Below are 25,221 nucleotides of genomic sequence, written 5' to 3' on the forward strand. Positions count from 1 at the left end.
GCAGGTAGAAGGCCTCAAGCATCCAATGTCCATATTGGAAGGGCTGCAGGAAGGGGGTCACCAAGCTATGCTGTGATTGTGAGGCTACTAAGAGGCCTTTCTGGGCACATGGTGGGACAGAGCATCATAGATATTACATTTGCCCTGCTGCCTGACTGCAGCAACCACAACCAACAAGGAAGCCCTTTTGCCCTGCAGTCTTCCTCCAACACTCTTTGTTGAGAAAGTTTAAACTCATGCTTACTGTAAAGGAGAAATGGTGAATGAATCCCATCGATTATCATAGAGCAGGTATTGAGGGGTGAATTTGGAACAGAGAGATAAAAGTTTGGTAACTGGAACACAAGTCATCTATGAATAATGATAGTTTCTTTCTTTCTGATCCATGTACCTTTAATTTTTGTATTTCTTTCCTTCTAATTCTTTTACCTTTTATTTCTTTTTCTTTTCTTACTGCCCTGGTGAGGACTTTCAATACAGTGTTAAATAAGATGTTGATGACAGGTACTTTTGCCTCATCCTTGATTTTGGGAAGCTTTCAGTAATTTTCCACCAAGTATGAGGTTTGCTGTGGTTTGATGTATGTACTTCCCAGAAGATTTGAGGAAATTTCTTCTTACTCTGCAAAGAGTTTTCGTAATAAATGGGTATTGAATTTCATCTAATACTTTTACTACATCTATATTATTAGCGGATCATGTGATTTTCCCCCCTTTTTCTGTTAATGCCATTAATTACATTAACTGGTTTTTCAGATGTTAATCAGTGTTCTATCCTTAGGGAAAAAAGTTCATTTGGTATGGTGTATTACTCCTTTTTTACATATTCTGGATTAATTTACTGATATAAGTTTTATATCTATAATCATGAGGAATAATTGTTCTTCTTAGATAGTTCCTGTTGGGTTTTGTTATAAAAATTAGGATGATTTCATTAGACGAATTGGGAAAGGTTCCTTTTTCCCCTTTTTTAGGAAGAGTTTGTGTGAGATTACTGCCAACTTCTTGATTTGATGTTTGACAGATTTTTCTAGTGAAGCCATCTTAGCCTAGAGTTTTCTTTGGGGGGAATCATTTCTAATAATGGATTAAATTTCTTTGTCGATAGAAGATAAACTTTTATGAGTTTTGGTAAATTGTGATTTTTTTCCCCAAGGCATTTGTTCATTTCATCATGTCAAATTTATTTATTTATTTATTTATTTTTTAAAGATTTTATTTATTTGACAGAAAGAGACACAGCGAGAGAGGGAACACAAGCAGGGGGAGGGGGAGAAGGAGAAGCAGGCTTTCCGCTGAGTAGGGAGTCCGATGCGGGGCTCGATGCCAGGACCCTGGGATCATGACCTGAGCCGAAGGCAGACGCTTAACGACTGAGCCACCCAGGCACCTCTCAAATTTATTGTTTATAGTATCTACATTATTTTTCTAGTAATGTTCTCTCCTTCATTCCTGATATTGATAATTCAAGTTGTTTCTTTTCTTGTTATTGCCTTCCTTATACATCCCTACGTTTGGCCATTCTTTTTCTAGCTTCTTAAGATGGAGCTTAAGTCATTGATTATTTTCAGGCTTTCTTATTTTCTTTTCTTTTTTTTTTTAAGATTTTATTTATTTATTTGACAGAGAGAGACACACCGAGAGAGGGAACACCAGCAGGGGGAGTGGGAGAGGGAGAAGCAGGCTTCCCACTGAGCAGGGAGCCCGGTGCGGGGCTCGATCCCAGGACCCTGAGATCATGACCTGAGCCAAAGGCAGAAGCTTAACGACTGAGCCACCCAGGCACCCCAGGCTTTCTTATTTTCTGATATGTGTATATCAGATTGTAAATTTTCTCTGAGTACAGCTTTTGCTGATATTTGTCTTTATTTACATTTATACATAGATTATATAATCTATATAATTATATATATAACTTACATTTCTCTTATGATTCCCTTTGTTAATTATGGGTTATTTAGGAGTTTGTTGTCTAATTTCCAAATTTTCAAGCAGTTGGGTTTGGGCTTTTTATGTAATTGATTTATACCTTACATTTTAGTCGTAGAACCTTCTGTGACTGATTTTAATTCTCTGAAGTTTGTTGTGGCATGCTTTAGGATCTAGAATATGGCCAATTTTGATAAAGATTCCATGTGTCTGTTAAATAGGATCCAGTTATTGTTAGACATCATGATTATAAATGTTATTTAGATCAAATTTGTAATTGGCTTGTTTAGATTTTCTGTATTCTTACAGAATTTTTGTCTTGCTCTTCTGTCGCTTACTGAGAGAAGTGTATCAATCTCTCACTCAGAGTGTGGCTTTGTATATTTTCCCTTTTAGTTTTGTCTATTTTTGATTAAAATAATTTGAAGCTATGTTAAGTGGTCTATATATGTTTAGATCTACTTTTTAGTATTGGTGAATTGATTCTTTTGTCTTATGAAATGCCCTTTATCTCCGGGAACACTTCTTGTCATAAAAATCTACTCTTTCTTTTGGTTAGTTCTTGCATTACCATTTACCTTTCTTTTACTTTTAACCTGTTTCTTTATATTGAAAAATGTGTCTTTGTAAACAGCATAGTGTTTTTGTTTTTGTTTTTACCTAGTCCAAAACTCTTAGTCTTTTTAAAAGTGTTTTTCTTTTTTTTAAGATTTTATTTATTTATTTGACAGAGAGAGCACAAGCCGGGGGAGCGGCAGGGAGAGGGAGAAGCAGGCTCCCCAAAAGAGCAGGGAACCCGACACGGGGCTCGATCCCAGGACCCTGGGATCATGACCCAAGCGGAAGGCAGACACTTAACCAACTGAGCCACCCAGGCACCCCTTACTTAGAGTTTTTAATCCATGTATATCTAATGTAATTACTGTTGTACTTGGGCTAATATTTACTATCTTACTATTTGATTTCAATGTGACCAAACTGTTTTGCATTTCTTTTTCTCTCCGATCTTGTCTTCTTTTGTGTTCTACTGTTTCCCTCTGTTTTACCTCATTGTGCATTCTTTTATTGTTTATCCTAGAAATTATGGTATGTACTTATGACTTATAATACTCTTAATAAAATCGTTATTTTAAACACTACCCCATTAGTGTTCCCTCTGGCCTACCATCTTTTCCATTTTATTATTATGCATATTAATATACCTGTGTTTTGGGGGCATCTGGATGGCTCAGTTGGTTAAGTGTCTGCCTTCAGCTCAGGTCATGAACTCAGAGTCCTGGGATTGAGCCCCACATCGGGCTCCTTGCTCAGCAAGGAGCCTACTTCTCCCTCTCCCTCTGCCTGCTGCTGCCCCTGCTTGTGCTCTCTCTTACTATCTCTCCCTGTCAAATAAATAAATAAAATCTTAATATATATATATATATATCTGTGTTTTGTATGTATTTTAAGACATTATTATTTTTTATTGGTACAGGGGGTATTCGTTTATATTTTCCCACATATTCACCCCTTTTGTTGCTTTTAAGTACTTTTGAGTTTTCATCTTTGATCATCTTCCTTCTTTCTGAAGAACACTTGAGTGCAGGTTTGCTGGTGACTGATTTTTTTGTCTGTCTGAAAATGTCTTTATTTTGCCTTCATTTATGAAGGATGTTTTTGCTGGCTGTAGACTTATAAGTTTGCAGTTATTTTTCCTTAGCTCTTTAAGTAAGTCATTCTATTGTTTTATAGTTTTCCAAAGTCAGCTCTGAGTGTTAACTGTTGCTCTGTTAAAGGTAAATTATCTCCCTGCACCCCCCATTGGCTGCTTTTCAGATATTTCTCTTTAGTTTTCGACAATTTAACATTTGCCTACATGTGATTTTCTTATATTTATCCTTTTTGGGGTTTGCAGAAGATTTTGAATCTGTAGATTGTTATCTTCAATTAGTTTTAGAAAATTCTCAGTCATCATATTTTTATATAGTGCCTCTGCCCATTCTCTTTCTCCCCACCTTTTAAGACTCCAGTTATGTATATCTTAGGCTTTCCCATGTTTCACATGTCTCTTATGTTTTTTTAATGTATTTTTCAGTATTTCTTGGTCTGTGTGCTTCTGTTTGGATATTTCCTATTGCCTTGTTTTTTGTTTTGCCAATTCTGTCTTCTGATAAATCTAATGAGTTCTTAATTCCAATTGTATATTTCAGTTACAAAATTTCCACTTGATTCCGAAATTCTTCATTGTTATTTTCTTGAACATATTTGACATAGTTATATACAGTCTTGTATATTAAGCTCAATAGCTGGATCACCAAAACATTGTAATTTTTTTTCTTGGTTTTAATCATATGGTCCTGTCTCCTCTCTCTCTCTTTTTTAAAGATTTTATTTATTTATTTGACACACAGAGAAAGAGACGGAGATTGAGGGGAGAGAGAGAGAGTGCACATGAGCCAGGTGGGAAGGGGCAGAAGGAGAAGGAGAAACAGACTCCCCGCTGAGCAGAAGACCTGATGGGGGGCCGGATCCCAGGACCCTGAGATCATGACCTGAGCCAAAGGCTGAACCAACTAAGCCACCCAGGCACCCCATATGGTCCTGTCTCTTGAAATACCTAGTAATTTTTTTTTTTAGTGTTAGACATTATGAAATGTTGGTGAGGTTCCAGAAGATATTCCATTACTCCAGAGAAAGTTCACCCTTTCTTCTAATTAGCAGATAAATGGTGGATCACCTTAATTCCATCAGGGACTGAGCTGAGTTGAGGCAGGGTTACACTTTTGGTAGGTCTCTGCCTCCTGATTTGCCACTGCAACTAGAGTGTAGCTATTCAGAGGCTTCCAGCTGAGAGAGTCTGGTATGTTCAGTTCCCCTGGCAGGACTTGAACTCTAATCCATGTTTCCTCAGTATGATAAAACTGCCAAAATCTCCACTCTGCTTTTCTGAGGCTTTCTGCTTAGCTTCTTAGCTCCTTCCTCATGCAGCTTCAGAATTTTCAGATTTCTTGAAGGGAAAATTGGCTCTGTGTCAGACTCAATCCTTGGCACTTCCCCTTCTCACCTACGTCTTATTCCTTTCATTTTGAATTTTGTCTGTAGCCTTGTAAGACCACCAAAGCTGTGCTGGTTTCTAGCACCAGCCTAGTCAAAGCTTGATTCTCAGCCTCTTGCCTTATGCCCAGATTCAACGAATGCCTCCTTGGAAAAGCAGCTGCACTTATCAGGCCCCTTTCCATGTTTCCTACTCTCTATATTCTTGGTCTCTCTAGTTGTTTTGCTTCAACAGTTCTTCAGTAGCTTTAAATAGATGTTTTAAAACTGTTTTTCTATATTTTAAAATTATTCTTGATGGAAACATTGGTTTAACACAAGCTACTCCTTCATCCTTGGGAGTGATGGTCACATATAGTTTATTGTTATATGTTGGGTACCATGTCCATTATACAATTAACTCAGTTTCTTTAAGTGACTCTTGGTTTTCTGACTGCATCTTGTATAGGAGGCCTTTGGAAAATATTATATATCAATGTAAAAATTGATTGATTCTTACTCGATAGAAAGGCTTAGTGGTGAGAATATCTGTTACCAGATCAAAATCAGCAATGATTCTGAAACTATTATATAAATAAGTGAAAAAATATTTAATAGTAAAAAACTCTGATGCATACTTATTGGGATATTTGATCTATTCCTGTGGTTATAATGATTATTTAAGCATGGTTTTATGTCTGGGGCCACTATTTTCTCCTTTTGTTTCCTTAGTATCAGTTTACAGCGTTAGTTCTGTTTATGTCATGTGATATCAGTTTAAAAAAATTTTTTTTAATGTAACAAGAACAGGAAAATATGAGACAAATGTGAGAGATCCTTCCCTCTCCCTCACTCTGAAAATAACTACTGCTATGTATAACTACTTCTCTTCCTCCACTCCCACTCCCTTTCCTCTTTTAGCATTTTGTCTGCTCTCTCCTGTTGATACTTGTTAGTTGAAGAAAATGTAGAAATTGAAATACATAAAAGGAAGAGAATTAAAATCTCTTATAATCCTGTCACCAAGCAATAATCACTTTTTGAGCATTTGGCACATATCTTTTATGGATTTTCTTTCCTATGTAAAATGGATCATACTGTGATTCTCAGTCCTGCCTCTTCATTAATATCACCTCTAACTAATAAAATACACATATAGTTTCTGAAATACACCTCAGTCTTAACCAATTCAGAATCTTTAGGGATATAGAAGAAGATTTTGTTTCAAAAACCAAAAACTTTCCTTCAGAAATTTTAATAGCCTTCAGAAATTTTTAAAATGGAAAAAAAAAGAATATTGTAATATTCTATATTGGAAGCTTTAACTTGTATACAATTCTTTCTCTAATTATTCAATTTTAACTTTTTCCTAGCCGTTCCACCCAATGGTGAATCTGGATTGTTCTCGGGATTTTCGGCCATTTCTTTGTGCACTCTATGCTCCTATTTGTATGGAATATGGACGTGTCACACTTCCCTGTCGTAGGCTGTGTCAGCGGGCTTACAGTGAGTGTTCGGAGCTCATGGAGATGTTTGGTGTTCCTTGGCCTGAAGATATGGAATGCAGTAGGTGCGAAAATCATAGATTTTCATGGATCATTACTTAATGCTACAGTATGTTTAAAATTACTTGTTCTCTAATTCATCAGTTTTTAAAAACTTTTTTTGAAGTATGTATTAATCTTAATTTTGAACAGCAGTTTCATGGCCTCAGAATTGTTCATTTCCTTAGGAACTTGAAATCACTAAATGAAAAGATAGAAAAGGAAAAAACATTTCAATGAAGAAATTTTTAAAAGAATTAAGAAAAACAATCAAGACATAAAGTTGATTTTTCTTCCCTCAAAAAATTTATTTTCTGGTTATACAAGTAATGCTATTAGTAATGCAATTAGAAAATATAGAGAAGAAAATAATCATTCATTACCTCAGCATTAAATGTCTTTAATGATCACTTAGTGGAAATTAAATATCTGTATGATTTAGACGTGTTAATGACTAAAGTAGTTCTGTCAACTCTTTTTTTGTCATGAATTAACAAACCAGAATTAGGAAATGTCAGATACTTTTCAGATCACTTCCAAAATATAGATTATAAGCATTTCCTAAAGATTTGACGATGTTTACTAGACAGTCTTATAGATTTATATGAGAGAATGCTTATTGTTAGTAATAATGTATAGAGTAATACTATATTTCTAATATAATAATGTACCTTTTTGTATTGTGAAATATTTCAGAAATAAGGAATAATAAGATAAATGCATATGTACTATTGTTGTCTAACTTTATCCAGTCTTAACATTTTGTGATACTTGGATTAGTCACTTTTTTTTTTTTAAGAAATAATACAGGTAGAGCTGAAAGTTCCTTCCTTGGTACCCATCTTGATTTCATTCCCTTCTTTCCTCCCCAGAGATGAGGTAATAATTATGTTGACTATGTTGTTAATCATTTCTATATTTGTTTTTATACTCTTACTACATATATACAGATCTATAAACAACATTAAAATTTAAAAATATATGTATATTTATATCTGTAGGTTTGTTCATTCCTTTTAATTGCTACGTAATGGACTACTATGTTAATATTCCATAGTTACTTAACCATTTCCTATTGATGGTCATTTAAGTTATTTCTGGGTGTTTGCTGTTATCAGTAATGCTGCAATGAACATTTTTTCTCCTTCATATTAAAATTAATTTTGTCATCTAAAAATAGCCCTTGGAGGTGGGTAAAAAGCAGGTGTTGTTACTCTCATTTGGCATTTGGAAAAACTTCAGAAATAAAACATATCAGTTTCTTATAGTCAGTTCACTGACATTTTGCTTTCTCGTATTTGTCTACTTTATTTCCCACCTGTTTAACATGTTTCCTTATCTAGTCCCATGTAACCATCCACTTTATCCCCAAACACGTAGAAGTGTTTACAGCCCCTCTTTTAGAAGTCTGTTAATTTCTTGGTGTTTATAATAACAGTTATGAATTACTTGGGCAGGAACTCTATTTTATGTTTCTGGTAGCTAACTCCCATTATTTAGTGGTCTTTTTATATTAATAGTTTATATACAAGTATAGAAATCTCATTATCATCCTCGTTATTTTGATGGGATTAAATCTGTTTTATGTCCTCACTGTTGCCTGGCATTGACTAACCATGAAACCTTAAATTCTGGCAAACCGGTCTTTTATAACAACCTTTCATTCTTCCACATCTCTCCTAATTCTTGCTCCTATTGCTCTTGAACTACCTGGACACTCCAAGACTTTGGGGTTTTTTTTCCCCTCTCCTAATATCACTCTTCCTAATCTCATTTATTTCCTTACTTAAGCTTTGTGGTCTATCACTTGAAATGACACTCTTGCTAGCAATTTCAACTCATTCCTTCTATTGAACTTGTTCAGATTTCCAACTGGATTGATTCAACCCATTTCTTACAAATTAATTGTGCTATATATTTAAGATGTCAACCATAGCAGTTCTGTTTGCTGTTTGTCTTTGGCAAATTTCCAGATTGGTCAACAGAATAATCTCTGTTTATTCCTCTCAGCACCTCTGTCAAATCTGTATCACTCACTTCAAACCCATATTTCACCTTTATTCTATATTTCATACTAATTCTCCACAACCTCAGCTTTCCCTCTTTTCGTGAAAATCATTTAAGCCATCATATGTGAACTATTCTGGTCTGCTATTTCTCAGACCAATTATTCTTAATTTCTTTTTTTGGATCCTCTTCCTCTTACTACCCCTTGAGTATTGGTGCTTTCCAGAGTTCTGTTCCTATTCTTTTTGATTCTATGTGCTTTCCCAGGATGATCTCATCTCACTCATTTTAACTCTTACTCATTTGCTGCTGACTCCTACACCTAAATCTATAGCTTTGACATCTTCTTGCTGAGTTCCAAATCTGCATATCTAGCAGCCATTGGAAATCCTAGCCTGCATTTGTCTCAAATACCTCAATTTCAACATGTCTAACATTGATTTTCCTTTGCTCATTTTTTAATTCTCTATAAGTCACCTTCTGTTCCTCCTTCATTGACCTTAGCTCCCACATCCAATCAGTTACAAACTGTATTGCTTTTATCTAACTAATTTCATATCTGTCTCATTCCCACAACCTTAACTAGCTTTATTTCTTTTTAAGATGTTTTATTTTTTTTAAGTAATTTCTACACCCAACATGGGGCTCAAACTTAGAACCTGGAGATCAAGAGTCACATGTTCTACCAACTCAGCCAGCCAGGTGCCCCTGCCTTATCTGTTTTAATTCTGGTATTATTTGAATCAACTAATATCTCTGCTCCCATTTGACACTGCTCCTAGTCATCTTTCTAACTACCTGGGTTAGGTCTGTATGAGTATGTTTATTCAACAATCATTAACTCAACAAATATTAATTGGATGTGTCCTGTGTGTTAGGCATTAGTCTAGATGCTGAAGATAAGTAGTGAACAAAATATAGTGTTGGTTCTTATGGAACTAAAATTCTAGTAGTGGTGGGAGAGAGAACAAATAAATAGATAATGCCAGATGGGAATGAATGCTAATAAGAAAAAAAATAGGGTTGGGTGGAAGCAGAAGACTCTTTTCTATGGCGATATTGGGGAAGGCCTTTTTGATAAAGAAGAATTAGAGTAGGGACCCGAACGAAATGAGAAACAAATAATCCAGATATCTAAGGAAGAATAACCTAGGCATAGGAAACAGCAGTTAGTGCAACTGCTTTGAAATGGAAGCATGCTTGGATTAGTCAAAGAACAAGGGAACCAGAGAATCTGGAGCCAAGTAAGTTAGGGAGAATGGAAGGATATCAGATCAGAAAAATACTGGCCGTAGGGTCTTTGTAGCTCTGATACAGAATTTGGATTTGACTCTTAGTGAGGTGGGAAAGCATTAGAGGACTTAGAGCAGGAGAGACATGATCATGAGCACAGGAGTGGCATGTCTGTAAAGGATCACTGACTGCTGTGTGGAAATGGAGATCAATTGGGAGACACTCCAGAAGTTCAGGGAAGAGGTATTAATATTAGGCTCAAACTGCACAGAGGCAGTGGAGGAAATGAGAAGATATGTCATAAGGTACAATGATAGAAATTGCTGGTAGATTGTGAGGTATGTATTAGAGGGAAAGTATTTCAAGGATGACCCCAAGGTTTTTGGCCTGAGCAACTAGAAGAATGGAATTACCACTTATGGAAATGGGGAAACTTAAGGAGTAGAAATCAAGAGTTTGGTTTTTGGAAAGGTTATAGAGTGAAGTATATATATATATTGAGGGGCAATTGGGTATACAAACACAGTCATAAAAGCATAAAGTATAACTTTGCATGGTTTTAAATTTAGTATCACTGTTCTCTCTCTCTCTCTTCTGCAACATGCTTATCCCTCCAACCTGATCTCCTGTCACAAGTCATGCCCACTTCATGCTCCAGCAATATTAAACTACCCTGTTCAAATCTCTTTGCCATTGCTTGCATTTCTTGCTAGAATACTGATTGGCATACCACCAGAACTGTCAAATACTGACTCAGAATCCTGTATTTGAGAGTCTTATTTTATGAAGTCTTTCATAATCTCATCCTTTGGAAGAATTAATCCTTTGTATTATTTTTATACTTTATATAGAGTTTGTTTGTTCATATATCCCACTGCTGAATTTTGTATTTACAAGTTTGTATCTCCTTTTATTTTTTTTTATTTTTTATTTTTTATTTATTTATTTTTTTTTTTAAAGATTTTTATTTATTTATTAGAGAGAGAGAGTACAAGTAGGCAGAGAGGCAGGCAGAGGGAGAGGGAGAAGCAGGCTCCCCACTGAGCAGGGAGCCCGATGCGGGACTCGATCCCAGGACCCTGGGATCATGACCTGAGCCGAAGGCAGCCGCTTAACCGACTGAGCCACCCAGGCGCCCCTGTATCTCCTTTTAGACTGCGGGATAGAAAGCCTGGTTTTTTGTCTTTTTATGTTTAATGCCTAACATACTGCAGGATATAAACAAATGCTTAAATGCAATAAGTTTCTCTCATTTAGATTTATAATTCCAAGTCCAGTGAAGAAAATGGATTATGTTAGAAAATAAAAGATTAATCAGCTACAGCATAAGGTTATGCATGTTTTTGTCAAACTTAGTATCAACGATGGTTTCTTGGAAACTATTTGATGCATATAAACTGTTAGACATCTAGTTAGTGGGAGTCTGAAGGCTTAGGAACTGATACAGGCAAGACAACTGAAGATGCAAGAAGTTCATGAGAATGGTATCTTTACTCATGTCTGCACCACAAACCCGTTTTATTTGTCCTGCAGCTGTGATACTTTCTCAAGTCTGCAGATCTTGTCCCTTTGGAAACTTGCTAAAATGCAAATTTCTGGGCCCTCACACAGGTATACTGTAATATGATTTGTGGTGGTGGGAAGCAGGAATTTTCTTATTTATTTATTTATTTTAAAGATTTTATTATTTATTAGAGCAAGAGAGAGAGCACAAGCAAGAGGACAGAGGGAGAGGGAGAAGCAGGTTCCCTGCTGAGCGGGGAGCCCGACATGGGGCTCAATCCCAGGACCCCGGGATCATGACCTGAGCTGAAGGTAGATGCTTAACTGACTGAGCCACCTAGGCGCCCCAAGAATTTTTATTTTTATTTTTATTTATTTTTTTAAAAGATTTTATTTATTTATTTATTTGAGAGAGTGAGAGAGAGAGAGCACAAGTGAGGGGGAGCAGAGAAAGAGGGAGAAGCAGACTCCCTGCTGAGCAGGGAGCCCGACTTGGGGCTTGATCCCAGGACTCCTGGATCATGACCTAAGCCGAAGGCAGGCACTTAACCAACTGAGCCACCCAGGTGCCCCTGAACTTTTATTTTTAAAACAATATTAAGTTTTTCTTATGTACACCAAAGTTTGAGAATAACTGAGTTAGAGAATGTAATGGATTGGAGAGAAATTAGGGGTGGTAAGAAAGAAGTAGTTCACATTAGAGACCTTAGAAGGACTGTAATTAATCAATATGCTAAGCAGGGAGCAAATATAAAATGGGAAGAAAAGATCTAAAAACTCAGCCACTTATAAGGATTTTTTATTGCTAATGTAATTCAAAACACCTTGGGCTATGCATTTGGGAAAGATTTTTTTAACATTTCTGCTTAAGGAAGTTCCACTGAATCTAGGGTAACTAGTTAAAGATTGGGAAAAAGCTACTCTTTTGTTAGAGCTATGTATTCATTTCTTTTATAATAATGTATATATTTTAAAATCTTATTTTAAAGTGTGTGTCTTAAATACTCTCTATATACAGTGTTACTTATTGATGGCTATTTTAGACTATTTTAATTAAAAGAATACTCTTTGGGGCGCCTGGCTAGCTCAGTTAGAAGAGCATGCAACTCTTGTTCTCAGGGGTTGTGAGTTCAAGCCCCATGTTGGGAGTAGAAATTACTAAAAAAAATAAATAAACTTTTAAAAAGTATTGTTTTTGAAGCCAAAACTAAATTAAGTATAAAACCATATCATTTTTTGATCAACAGTGGGCAGTCTAATTGTATGGCCCATAAACAAGAATCAACATTTACTTTATTCCTACTTAATGTAATTGTACTCCAAGGATATTAGAATGAATAAGGTCATGAGTGCTAAATTTGGAAATCCAAATTGTTAAGTATCAATAGACTTCCCAATAAGTGAAAATGGTTCTCATCTTGTATTTTTTTAGGTTCCCAGATTGTGATGAGCCATATCCTCGACTTGTGGATCTGAATTTAGCTGGTGATCCTACTGAAGGAGCTCCAGTGGCAGTGCAGAGGGACTATGGTTTTTGGTGTCCTCGAGAGTTGAAAATTGATCCTGATCTTGGTTATTCTTTTTTACACGTGCGTGATTGTTCACCTCCTTGTCCAAATATGTACTTTAGGAGAGAAGAACTTTCATTTGCTCGATACTTCATAGGATTGATTTCAATCATTTGCCTCTCTGCCACGTTGTTTACTTTTTTAACTTTTTTAATTGATGTCACAAGATTCCGTTATCCTGAAAGACCTATTATATTTTATGCTGTCTGCTACATGATGGTATCATTAATTTTCTTCATTGGGTTTTTGCTTGAAGACCGAGTAGCCTGCAATGCATCTAGCCCTGCACAGTATAAGGCTTCCACAGTGACACAAGGATCTCATAATAAAGCCTGTACCATGCTTTTTATGGTACTCTATTTTTTTACTATGGCTGGCAGTGTTTGGTGGGTAATTCTTACCATCACATGGTTCTTGGCAGCTGTGCCAAAGTGGGGTAGTGAAGCTATTGAGAAGAAAGCATTGCTATTTCACGCCAGTGCATGGGGCATCCCTGGAACTCTAACTATCATCCTTTTAGCGATGAATAAAATTGAAGGTGACAATATCAGTGGCGTGTGTTTTGTTGGCCTCTACGATGTTGATGCATTGAGATATTTTGTTCTTGCTCCCCTCTGCCTGTATGTGGTAGTTGGAGTTTCTCTCCTCTTAGCTGGCATTATATCCCTAAACAGAGTTCGAATTGAAATTCCATTAGAAAAGGAGAACCAAGATAAGTTGGTGAAGTTTATGATCCGGATTGGTGTTTTCAGCATTCTTTATCTCGTACCACTCTTGGTTGTAATTGGATGCTACTTTTATGAACAAGCTTACCGTGGCATCTGGGAAACAACATGGATACAAGAACGCTGCAGAGAATATCACATTCCATGTCCATATCAGGTAAGGGAAACCTTGTTCTAAATTTCAGAATGTGTGATAGTGAAAAAGCATATTACTGTGAAGATCTAATCTTAGCTAGTTTTTTAAAAAACACTGTTTATGAACCGGTACATTAAAATTTTAAAGATAATGAACAAATATATTGTAGAAAGAATGTAATATACATGTTTCTATAAACCTCTTCCATTTAAAAGATGACTTTTACAAGTCTAAGCTATGGGCTTTTAAGCAGTTTACTTCTGTTGTCACAGAACAGTTTGCTTGGGGATTGTTTAGAAGTCTACAGGTTTGAGGGTGAGAAGCTCTTTACCAACTGGTAAAAATGCACTGTCTTTTGTGAAAATTTTACTGATGGCCAGAAGAGGAATTGTTTTAACTGTTTTGCAAAAGTAATAGAATGCAGTTGTACAAACTAGTTCATCTCTTAATTGGTCTTGGTTTTTCTTTTTTGCATACTGAGTATTTTATGATTTACCTTTGAATTTAAACAGGTCAGATAATCATAGTGACAGAATCATAGAATTTTAGGTCTAGAAAGAACTTTAGAGGTAATTTATTCAATTTTCCTCATAATTTAGAGTTCTTAAACATCTCTCTCGTGGGGCTTAGAAATGTTAAGTGACTTGCTTATATCCAGACTGGGATTTAGTGTTAGGAGAGGAATGTAGCAAGGAAAGTAGTTCAGAATAGTTGATGCTAAGTATTTCTCTATCTTAAAACCTTCTCTAGAACCTGTGCCCCTAGCTATCATCCTCTCTTCCTTTTAAGATAAGTTTTCTCGAAAGAACAGTCTCCATTGCTGTCTCCTGTTCACGTTCCAGGTTAGCTGTTAAAAGGGCACCAGCCATCCTTTCATCTTTCCTGACCGTTAAGGTTTAATTACCTTTTTAAAAGTATTTATGTATTATAGATAATTCTTGTTTGTCTCTTTCTCCTGCTAGACAGTGAAGTCTTTGAAAGCAAGAACTTTTTCATATTTTCATATTTTTTGAATACATATTCTATAGGTTAGTAGATGATAACATTGAGAATGTGGCTATGTAGATGGAGAAAAGACATTTTTAAGAAATGGTAGGGGTGCCTGAGTGGCTCGGTTGAGCGTCTGACTCTTAGTTTTGGCTCAGGTCATGAATTCAGGGTTGAGATTGAGTGCCCTGTGGGCTCTGTGCTCAGCGGGGTGTCTCCTTGAAATTCTCTCCCTCTCCCTCCTCTGCCCCTGCCCCACACCTCTCCCACACCCCTCACTCACTCTCACTCTCTCTCTCTCTCCCTAAAATAAATAAATAAATCTTAAAAAAAAAAAAAAAGAAATGGTAACAGTGGTACCACGGACAAAGAGTATGTGATTAGCACATAATCAATGCTGATAAATATTTTTTTTTAAGATTTTTTTTTTTATTTATTCATCTGAGACACAGAGATACACAGAGAGAGAAAGAGAGAGAGAGAGCATGAGCAGGGAGAGAGGCAGAGGGAGAGGGAGAAGGAGGCTCCCCGCTGAGCCAGGAACCCGATGTGGGGCTCTATCCCAGGACCCTGGGATCATGACCTGAGCCGAAGGCAGACAAGCTTAACCATCTGAGCCACCCAGGCACCCCACTGCTGATAAATATTTAATGACTGAGAATGCCAGTTTATTATTGTATAAATATTAGCTATGGGCTTTTAAAAAACAACTTATATTGAGAGACCAGAAAAAATGAATGATTGAAATTGAATTTCTTGACAGAATGACTTATTAAAAACTCTTAATATGAGTTTTCAGGCCTGAAGCTAAGTAATGGAATTTTGCCTCTAATGAGAGAGAAAGAGATGGTTGAATTAAATCATATGCTTCTTTATATAAGTTATCTAAGATTTCAGATATATATTATCTTAGGACTACTGAAAAATAATGTTTGATTATAAAATAACAATCTAAAAAATACCAAACCTCAAATATATAAATTGATAGAGTAGTTGGGATGCCACTATTTTCAGGACATTCCTAGAATTCTTTCAGCATCTTTAGAACCAGTGTGAGCTGCACAGAAATATGTATGTGTGTATATGCATTTTTTTGTGTGGTCATGGGTTAAAAGTGTTTTTAATTTCCAACATACAGAAATAACATTGGAAATTAATTATTTATGGTATACTGAAAAGAATAGAGAATGACATTATAACAGTAACATGGTAATTAAGCTTTAAGCTCTGGAGCACAAATCCTGGCTTCATATCTTACTTTCACTATTTACTAACTTTATAATCTTAGGCCAGCTTCACTTCTCTGCTTTAATTCCTCATCTGTAAAATGAGTAATAGAATCTAACAGTATTAAAATAATAATAGATAGTATTAGAAATAAGCAGAATCTACTTCCTCGGGTTGTTCTTAGTATACATGCACGCGTTTAGAAGAGTGCCTACTACATAATAAGTAGATGTTAACTCTCATTCATTTTCTTCATTTATTATTGTTCCTGCTGTTATTTACATACATACATATATATAAATACGGGATTCTAAAAACCATCCAGTACCAAGCTTTACCAAATGCCATATTTGCTTCAGACTTTCATTTATTTAAATTTTTAAGTAAGCTCTACACCCAGCTTGGGGCTTGAACTCACTACCCTGCAAGAGTCTCACATTTTAATGACTGAGCTGGTCAGGTGCCCCTTGCTTCAGACTTTTAAAAGAAATCTTTACAGATTTGGCTGAAGCTCCCTATGTACCCTTCCCCAGTCCTGTTCCTCTTACACCCTGCCCAGAGGTAACCATCATCCTGAATTTGGAATATACCATTCCCATGAAAGTCTATACAACCTACCAATATGTATGTAACTGTGGAAAAACTGTTTTACAAAAATATGTAATACAATGATACCATACTATACATGTTTCTGTAACTTGATTTTTTAACTTAACATTTAGTTTTTGAGATGTATTTATATTAATGCTGTAGCTCTAGTCCATTTTTATTTATTATTAAGATTTTATTTATTTGAGAAAGAGCACGACGTTGGGGGGAGGGCAGAGGGAAAGGGAGAAGTAGACTTCCTGCTGAGCAGGGAGACCAATGCGGCTCCATCCCAGGACCCTGGGATCATGACCTAAGCCAAAGGCAGACGCTTAACCTACTGAGCCACCTAGGGGCCCCTCTAGTTCATTTTTAAAAATGTGTTTCCTTTTAAGGAAGTTTATATTATAAAATGTTTCAAATATATAGAAGTATAGTAAATACCGTAGCAAACACCTGTGCACTCATATCCAAACTGCCTTGAAATCTTAACATTATATCTGTCTTTCTGTTTTTCTGGCTGGCTGGCTAACTATCATTAAACACACAGCTGATGCCTGCCTCTGTTCCCTTAGGTATTCACATTCTTTTTCCTCTCCCTCCCCAGAGGTAACCCTTCTCATAAAGATGGTGGTTTTTCATTCTTCCCAATATTTTTATATTGTGGCTGAGTATTTACAGATCTGTAAAACTTGGTATTTGCAAGTTTTAAAAATCCATTAAGTGAAATCATTCTGTAGTTTGCTTTTTTCCACTCAGTTTTATGTGTGTACTACTAATTTGTTCATTTCAACTGCCTTAGTCTAATATATAAATATACTGCAATTTATTCACTCATTCTTTTATGAACATGTACTTTCCAACTTTTTTTGCTGTTATAAACCATTTTGCAGTGAACGTTCTTATAATATCTATCTTCCTTGCACATGTCCAAGAATTTCCATTAGGTATGTACCAGAAAGTGAAATTGTTGCATTGTAAGATCCATCATCAAACCAAATGGTTATTTTAATTTACACTCACAGTTGAGTATGAATTTCCCATTTTTCCCCATCATGGTGTTCTCAGGCTTTTAAGTTTTGCCAGACTTTAAAACAGTATCTCAATGCCATAGTAATTTTTATTCCCCTTTTAAGGTTGATCATGTTTTCATAGGTTTATTGGCCATTTGGGGTTTCTCTTCTGTGATTTCACTCATTTGCTACTTTGTCCATTGCTCTGTTAGGTTATTTGCTTTATTTTATTTATTTATTTTTAAAAAAGATTTATTTATTAATTTGAGAGAGTGAGTGGGCGTGAGCAGGGGGAGGGGCAGAGGGAGAGAGAGAATCTGAAGCAGATTCTGTGCTGAGTGAGGAGCCCTATGTGGGGTTCTATCCCAGGACCCGAGGTCATGACCTGAGCCTCAAGAGTCAGATGCTTAACCACTTGAGCCACCCAGGGGCCCCTAGCAATTTTTAAAATTTGATTTTTTTGACTCATATCTCTAATCCCTTGAAATATATTTTTTCTACGTTATGAAGAACATAATTTTATTTTTCATATGAATAAGCACTATGCTTTCTGCACCATTTATCAAATAGCCCATCTAAATTGTAATGCAACCTCTGTCATATTCAAGTTCCATTTTTAGGCTCTCTCTTTTGTTCCATTGGTCTATTTCTATAACTTTGTGTTAATCCACATTTCCCCTACCTTGCTCTTCAAAATTATGTTAACCATTCTTGCCACTTTTGTATATGAATTTTAGAATCCGTTTATCCATGTAAAACATAAAACACTGTTGGCATTTTGATTGAAATTATTTTTTATTTTAAGTGAACTTGGGGGAAATTGCCGTCATTGTAATACTGAGTTTTAATATTTTTTTGTTTATTTATGTATTTATTCATTTATTTGTTCCTAGTACCTTACAGTTTTTGTTGCAATTGTAAATGGGATCTTTTCTCTATTATGTTTTTAAATCGATTATTGTTGGTGTACAAGAATGCCATTAATTGAATGCATATATTGGTCTTATATTGAGCATCCCTGCTGAACTCTTTTATTCTAATTGTGTGTAAATTCTTTTATATATTCTTTGTAGAAGTACTTGTCTGCAAATAAGAACAGATTTGTCTTTTCGTTGCTTTCTAGTTATGTTTTAAGATTTTGCTTCTATACTCGTAAGTAAGATAGATTGTGATAATGTTTTCTTTTCCTGTATTGTCCTTGTCCAGTTTGGGTATCAAGGTTATAACAGCTTCATGAAGTGAGGTTTTTTGTTTTTTTTTTTTTCTTTTTAATTCTCAATTTTTACAGTAAGTAGGGGCTATTTGCTCTTTGAAAGGGTTGGTATATCCTCCTCTTAAAAACTCTGTCCTAGGGGCGCCTGGGTGGTTCAGTCATTAAGCGTCAGCCTTTGGCTCAGGTCATGATCCCAGGGTCCTGGAATCGAGCCCTGCATCGGGCTCCCTGCTCGGCGGGAAGCCTGCTTCTCCCTCTCCCGTGCCCCCTGTTTGTGTTCCTGCTTTCGCTCTCTCTCTCTGTCAAATAAATAAATAAAATCTTAAAAAAAACAAAAAACTCTCTCCTAGGATCTTTAAAGCTAGGCGAGAGAAGTTGTGGAAGACACTAGGTTTTTTAAACTATTATTTCAATTTCTTAAATAGTAATAGTTTTATTCAGGTGTTTTATTTCTTATAAAGGCATTTTGTTAATTTTACTTTTAGAAGATTATTTTATCTAACTTTTCAAATACATTAGTATCAAGTTATTCATATATTTTTTGTTTTGTAAATTTTTACCATTTTTTTGTTTCTAACGTATGTTCTCTATTCCACCTTGATCGATCTTGCTAGAGGATTATCTTTTTAATTCAGTTATTTCTGTTCTTATTTTCTTACTAATGCTTCTCTTAGAATTGCTTCATTTTTCTAAATTCTTAAAAGGTTAACTCATGCATTTTCAGTATTTCTAAATTTTTAAAGTGCATTTAATAGTCATTTTAAGTTTAACCAAAAATCTTTTATTAACCATGTTGATTGTTCATTCATTTTGTTTCCCATACTTGGCTTCAGGCATCTTCGTGATTTATTTATTTACTTATTTTGGGGGGAACCTTTTATTAGTTCAGGTTAGGAAATCTCTTAGTTTTTTTTTTTTTATTGAAGTTTTCCTAAACCTAATAAAAGAACTGTTTTTCACACTAACACCTCATGGATTAATAATACTCATATACAGACGTTGTTGTTGTTTTTAATTTCCTGCAGTATGTATTTTTTTTCCCCAGAGTTAGTATTAACCTTTTTCTTCAGCACAGTAGTTCAGAGGCTGTTCTGGAAGATAGTACAGGTACAATTAAAGCTTTATTGTGTGTGTGATCCTATTAATTCCCTTGTGACTCCTGCTTTTCAATCTTGCTTAAGTAATAGATGTTGAATTAAATCTGGCTTGTTTAAAGGGCACCTGGGTGGCTAAGCATCTGCCTTTGGCTCAGGTCATGGTCCCAGATCGAGCCCCATGTTGGGCTCCCTGCTCAGCGGAAAGTCTATTTCTCCCTCTCCTTCTTGTGCTCTCCCCGTCTTGTGCTCTCTCTCTCACTGCTCTTTCTCTCTCAATTAAATAGAAATAAAATCTTTAAATCTGGCTTGTTCAAAAAAAAGAAGAAAATGCTGTAGGGGTGGGCACCTGGGTGGCTCAGTCAGTTGAGTGTCCTCTGATTCTTGTTTTCAGCTCAGGTCATGATCTCAGGGTTGTGGGATGGAGCCCTGCACCAGACTCCACACCTATGCACCAGACTCCATAGGGAGTCTGCTTAAGATTTTCTTTCTCCCTCTCCCTCTGCCCCTCCCACCCCCCAAAAAGAAGAAGAAAGTGCTGTAAACATGAACTCTTAATTGTATAAACTTCATTGTGGTTAAAACCTATTATCTTACTTGATATCCACAACAGTCTTATGAAATAGATAGTATGGCTTCATTTCTGCCAATTTAATGGGAGGAAGTTGAAGCAGTAAGAAATAATATGGCTTATACAGAGTCACATTAACAAAGTGTTGGGCGCCTGGGTGGCTCAGATGGTTAAGCGTCTGCCTTCGGCTCAGGTCATAATCTCAGGGTCCTGGGATCAAGTCCCGCATCGGGCTCCCTGCTCCTTGGGAGCCTGCTTCTCCCTCTGCCTCTCTCTCTCTGTCTCTAATGAATAAATAAATAATATGTTTAAAAAAAAACCAAAAAAACAAAGTGTATCAGGGGTCAGCAATCTATAGCCCACTGACAAACAATAGGGCCAGCCACGTAGGTTGGATTTTTTTTCTTTTTTAATTGTGGTAAAATATCCCCATTAAATGATAACGATAAGATTTACCATTTTAACCATTTTTAAGTGTATTGTTCTGTGGCATTAAATACATTCACATTGTTGTGCAGCCATCTCTATCTCCAGAAAGTTTTTTATCTTCTTAAACTAAAACTCTGTACCCATCAGTCAATAACTCCCATTCTTCCCTGCCTCCCAGCCTCTAGCAGCCATCATTCTACTTTATGTCTCTATGAATTTGGCTAGTTTAGGTACTTCATATAAGTGGAATCATAAAATATTTGTCCTACTTTATGATTTTTTAATATTCAAATACTAGAATTTTTATATTAGTTTTAATTCAGAATTTTACCTTAGAGGAATCTTCTACAGACTTGTAAATTGAGCACCAGAGTTACTAAATTCCTATTTGAAGTCATATCCACATGTAATTGAACAAGATTTGCTATCACTGAGAATATCTAAAAGAATACCTAGCAGGCTCGGATAATAATTCCTAATGAGAAGTTTTTTAAGTGTATTAAGCAATGATGTTATCCTTACAGTAGCCTCCTCAGGTAACTTAAAGAACATAATATTTGAATATGTTTGCTTTAAAATCGGTAAGGTTACTTAATAGTCATCTTGCATATTACTGAAGTTTTCAAATATTTAAAAAATGGGTTTGTGAAGTAGTTGATCACATTGTTCTGGAGTACTAATTGGATTTAATGCAAATTGCATGTATTTAATTAATTTGAAGAAAAATGGGCTGATGTAGTCTAAAATATTTTAAATACTTTATACCAACTGTTTATTTAGCAAGAATGCTTTTTAAAAATGTATTAAGTAATACTTGAGAAAGTAATATTTATTGCCTGAATCCAGAATTATGAAATACAGCCTGAGTTGTCAGAACAATGCATATTTTACAGCTTATAATCAGTAGGGTTTATTCCTAGAATATGTTTCCATCTTATGTATTATTTAAAGAACACAGTAGTTTTCCAGGTACTTGAGGAGTTGTTTTTTTTTCTTTTAAAAATAATTCCCTATATTTATTTAGTGCCTTCTAAGAGGCTTAAAGCATTTTATAGAAGTGTTAAAGTCTCAAAGAGTTAAAGTCTCAAAGATTGTTAATATTTCTAGAGAACTATTTGAATATAATATATTGGTTTAAAAATGGGCTTTAATGTCATAGGCTGGGTTTATGTCCTGCCTCTAATAGTCTGAGCCTCAATTCCTTATGTAAAACACAAGAAATAACATGTTAAATATAATATCTACCTCATGGGTATGAAGATTAAATGTGATAATAAATTTAAACCTTGTAGTAGAGTGCCTTGCACAAAGCAAATTTTCAATATTCTTTTGTTGCAAGTACATAATTATTGAGGTTTGAAGGAGGATCATTCCCATCCTTCACTTTTTTCTTCTAAACATTGATTTTCAAAAGAAAACGTTTCCTTTCCTAAAGTGCCTCTTCATTTTTTTCATCTCTTCCATCCATCTAATTCAGTGCTCTATATCCCAAGGAATTTTGATTCTAGAACCTCTGTTTCATAATAGAAATATGTTACCATAATACAGGCAGCTTAGCTGAGACTGTCACATTCACATTTAGAGCCATTTGTAGAATTCTGAAAAAAAAAATCATTTTTATAGAAAACAAACAAAAAATATTGTTTGTATTCTTTCAGTCACACAAGGGAACCCATCTGTTATTTATCTAGTCTTGATCCAGAAAAATACAAAAATAGCAGAATAATGTCAAATCTAACTTGTTATGATTTTAGCTTCATTTTCTGATAAGAGTGCTTCCATGCAATTCCAAAAGGGATCAGCAATGTGTATGAAAGGATCACGGGAGAAATGGGTATATTTTACATTTCCCACATGAGCAACAGTGAGTAATTCTGGGTAAATATATAGTACTACTAATCTTTTTTTTCTGCTGCTAGTTTTTAAAGTGGTAAATATGTTGTCTGTGACTTCCTAGCACCAAACTTCCTCAAATTTGTTCAGTGTCTATAATACAGGAAAAGAGTGGGAATTCCCTGAAAAAAATATATTCTAAATCAGGGCGCCTCAATGACGCAGTTGGTTAAGCATCCAACTCTTACTTTCAGCTCAGGTCGTGATCTCAGGGTTGTGAGATCAAGCCCTGCGTTGGGCTCCATGCTCAGCGTGGGGTCTGCATAAGACTCTCTCTTCCTCTCCCTCTGCCCCTCCCCCCTCAAAATAAATAAATTCTTTAAAAGATTTTATTTATTTATTTGATAGAGATAGCGAGAGAGAGCATGAGCAGGGAGGAGAGGGAGAAACTGCCTCCCCGCAAGCAGGGAGCCTGATGCGGGGCTCGATCCCAGGACTCTGGGATCATGACCTAAGCCGAAGGCAGGCGCTTAACTGACTGAGGCACACAGGTGCCCCAAATAAATAAATTTTTAAAATATATATATATTCTGGGGCACCTGGGTGTCTCAGTTGGTTAAGCAACTGCCTTCGGCTCAGGTCATGATCCCGGAGTCCCAGGATCGAGTCCTGCATCAGGCTCCCTGCTCAGCAGGGAGTCTGCTTCTCCCTCTGACCCTCCTCCCTCTCATGCTCTCTGTCTCTCATTCTCTCTCTCGCAAATAAATAAAATTTTAAAAATAAATAAATAAATAAAATAAAAAATATATATATTCTAAAACTCTTGTAGGAAAATATAAAATATTATATAAATAAAACATTAAATAATAATAATAAAATATTAATACTTTATGTATAGGTTGTAAAATCCTGTCACATGGCACTTTTGGATAAAATATATTAAAACCTGCAAGTTGCTATTATTCTGGCTTCTGTTACACGGAATAGCCCAAGTCATGAGTTCAGTGTAAGTCTTATTTGTAGATATATCTGCTGTCCAAATGGTTAACACCTTTTTAGGAAAAAATGTACTTGCCACAGTCTACAGCAGGGCATAACAAACTTTCTATAAAAGGTCAAATAGTAAATATTTTAGGCTTTGCTGGCTGTATATATATATATATATATATATATTTTTTAAACTACTTAACTCTGCTGGTGTAATACAAAGGCAGGCATAGACAGTATATACAAATGAAGTTCCAGTAAAGCTTTATTTACAAAAACAGAATTGTGGCAAAGTTGGTCTGGAGGCTGTAGTTTGCCAACCCCTGATCTATAGCAAGCATTATTCTATATCACCTTTGATATTTATAACAACGAATGGTGACCTGTGGTGTTTTTCTGTCCCATGTAAATTGTCACTGTTTCATTCTCATTACAGCTTTTGAGAATCATTATTTTACTGAACTGCAAAATGGCATTAAAAATATTCAATACAGGGGCACCTGGCTGGCTCAGTTGATAGAGCATGTGACTTTTTTATTTTTTTAAGATTTTATTTATTTGACAGAGAGAGGGAGAGTACAAGCAGGGGGAAGAGGCAGGCAGAGGGAGAGGGAGAAGCAGGGAGCTGAGCAGGGAGCCCGACTCGGGGCTCGATCCCAGTACCCTGAGATCATGACCTGAGTGAGCCACCCAGGTACCCTGAGCATGTGACTCTTGATCTCAGGTTCGTGAGTTCAAGACCCATGTTGAGTGTAGTTTACTTAAAAAAAAAATTCAGTATAATCTAGTTCTATTTTATCACTGTAATAAATACAAATAAATTCTAGTATGTCACTATAATAAAGACATGCCAATAAATCTTATTTCCAGTAGTCTTTGAAGGCATCACCATACCAATTTAAGAAGAAATAATTTCAGTAGTTTATGGGAATAGTAAAATAGAAAGCAACATAATATAATAATCATAGAAGCTTCTAGTTATTAAGTATACTGTGCACCAGGTCCTGTATTCAGCAAATTTATACACATATCTCATTTAATCCTCAGAATAGCCCAGTAAGTTAGATTGTACTCAGTTTTACAAATGCGGAAATTGAGTCTCATGTAATTATACAACTTACCCAAATTCATACAGTGATAGAGCTGGGATGTGAATTGTCTTTCTGATTCCAAAGCCCACAGTTTTACATCATTTTACACCTCTTCTTATGCAAAACAAACAAACAAAAACAAAAAACCACTTATATGAATGAGTATTTGGGAGACATTCTGTTTCTGGCTGTATCTCTGATTAACTTTGTGTCTTTAGACCACTCAGTTTGTAATTTCTTCATCTCTAAAGTTAGGGGATCAAATTGAGTAATCTCTAATGTTCTTACCAGTCTGGTATTAAATGAATCTAGAAACTTTTCTCCCATAAGCCACAGTTTCTTCTTTCCCTTCCTATATAAAATTCATTAATGCAACAACCATTTATTACATATATCTAACATTCAGGCATATTGATAGTTGCTGAGAAAGCAACGGTGCCGAAATACAGCTTCTACTCTGAAGGAATTCATTAGCTCAGTAGGAGAAAATCGATATGGAAATCAGATAATTCTGTGACTAAAGTGAGTTCTT

General features: G+C 35.6%; 1 protein-coding gene across 1 annotated transcript in view; it reads left to right on the top strand.

The window, feature by feature from the left end:
- The window catches only part of FZD3 (frizzled class receptor 3), an 89,505-nt gene that overhangs the window by 16,980 nt on the left and 47,304 nt on the right, over window positions 1–25,221 (top strand). The window contains exons 2-3 of the mRNA XM_021698867.2: window positions 6,314–6,510; window positions 12,660–13,677. Of these exons, the coding sequence (XP_021554542.1) occupies window positions 6,314–6,510; window positions 12,660–13,677 (1,215 nt within the window). The remainder of the gene's footprint in view (window positions 1–6,313; window positions 6,511–12,659; window positions 13,678–25,221) is intronic.

This window comes from Neomonachus schauinslandi, chromosome 2 (genome assembly GCF_002201575.2).
Source record: "Neomonachus schauinslandi chromosome 2, ASM220157v2, whole genome shotgun sequence".
NCBI classification, from domain to species: Eukaryota; Metazoa; Chordata; class Mammalia; order Carnivora; family Phocidae; genus Neomonachus; species Neomonachus schauinslandi.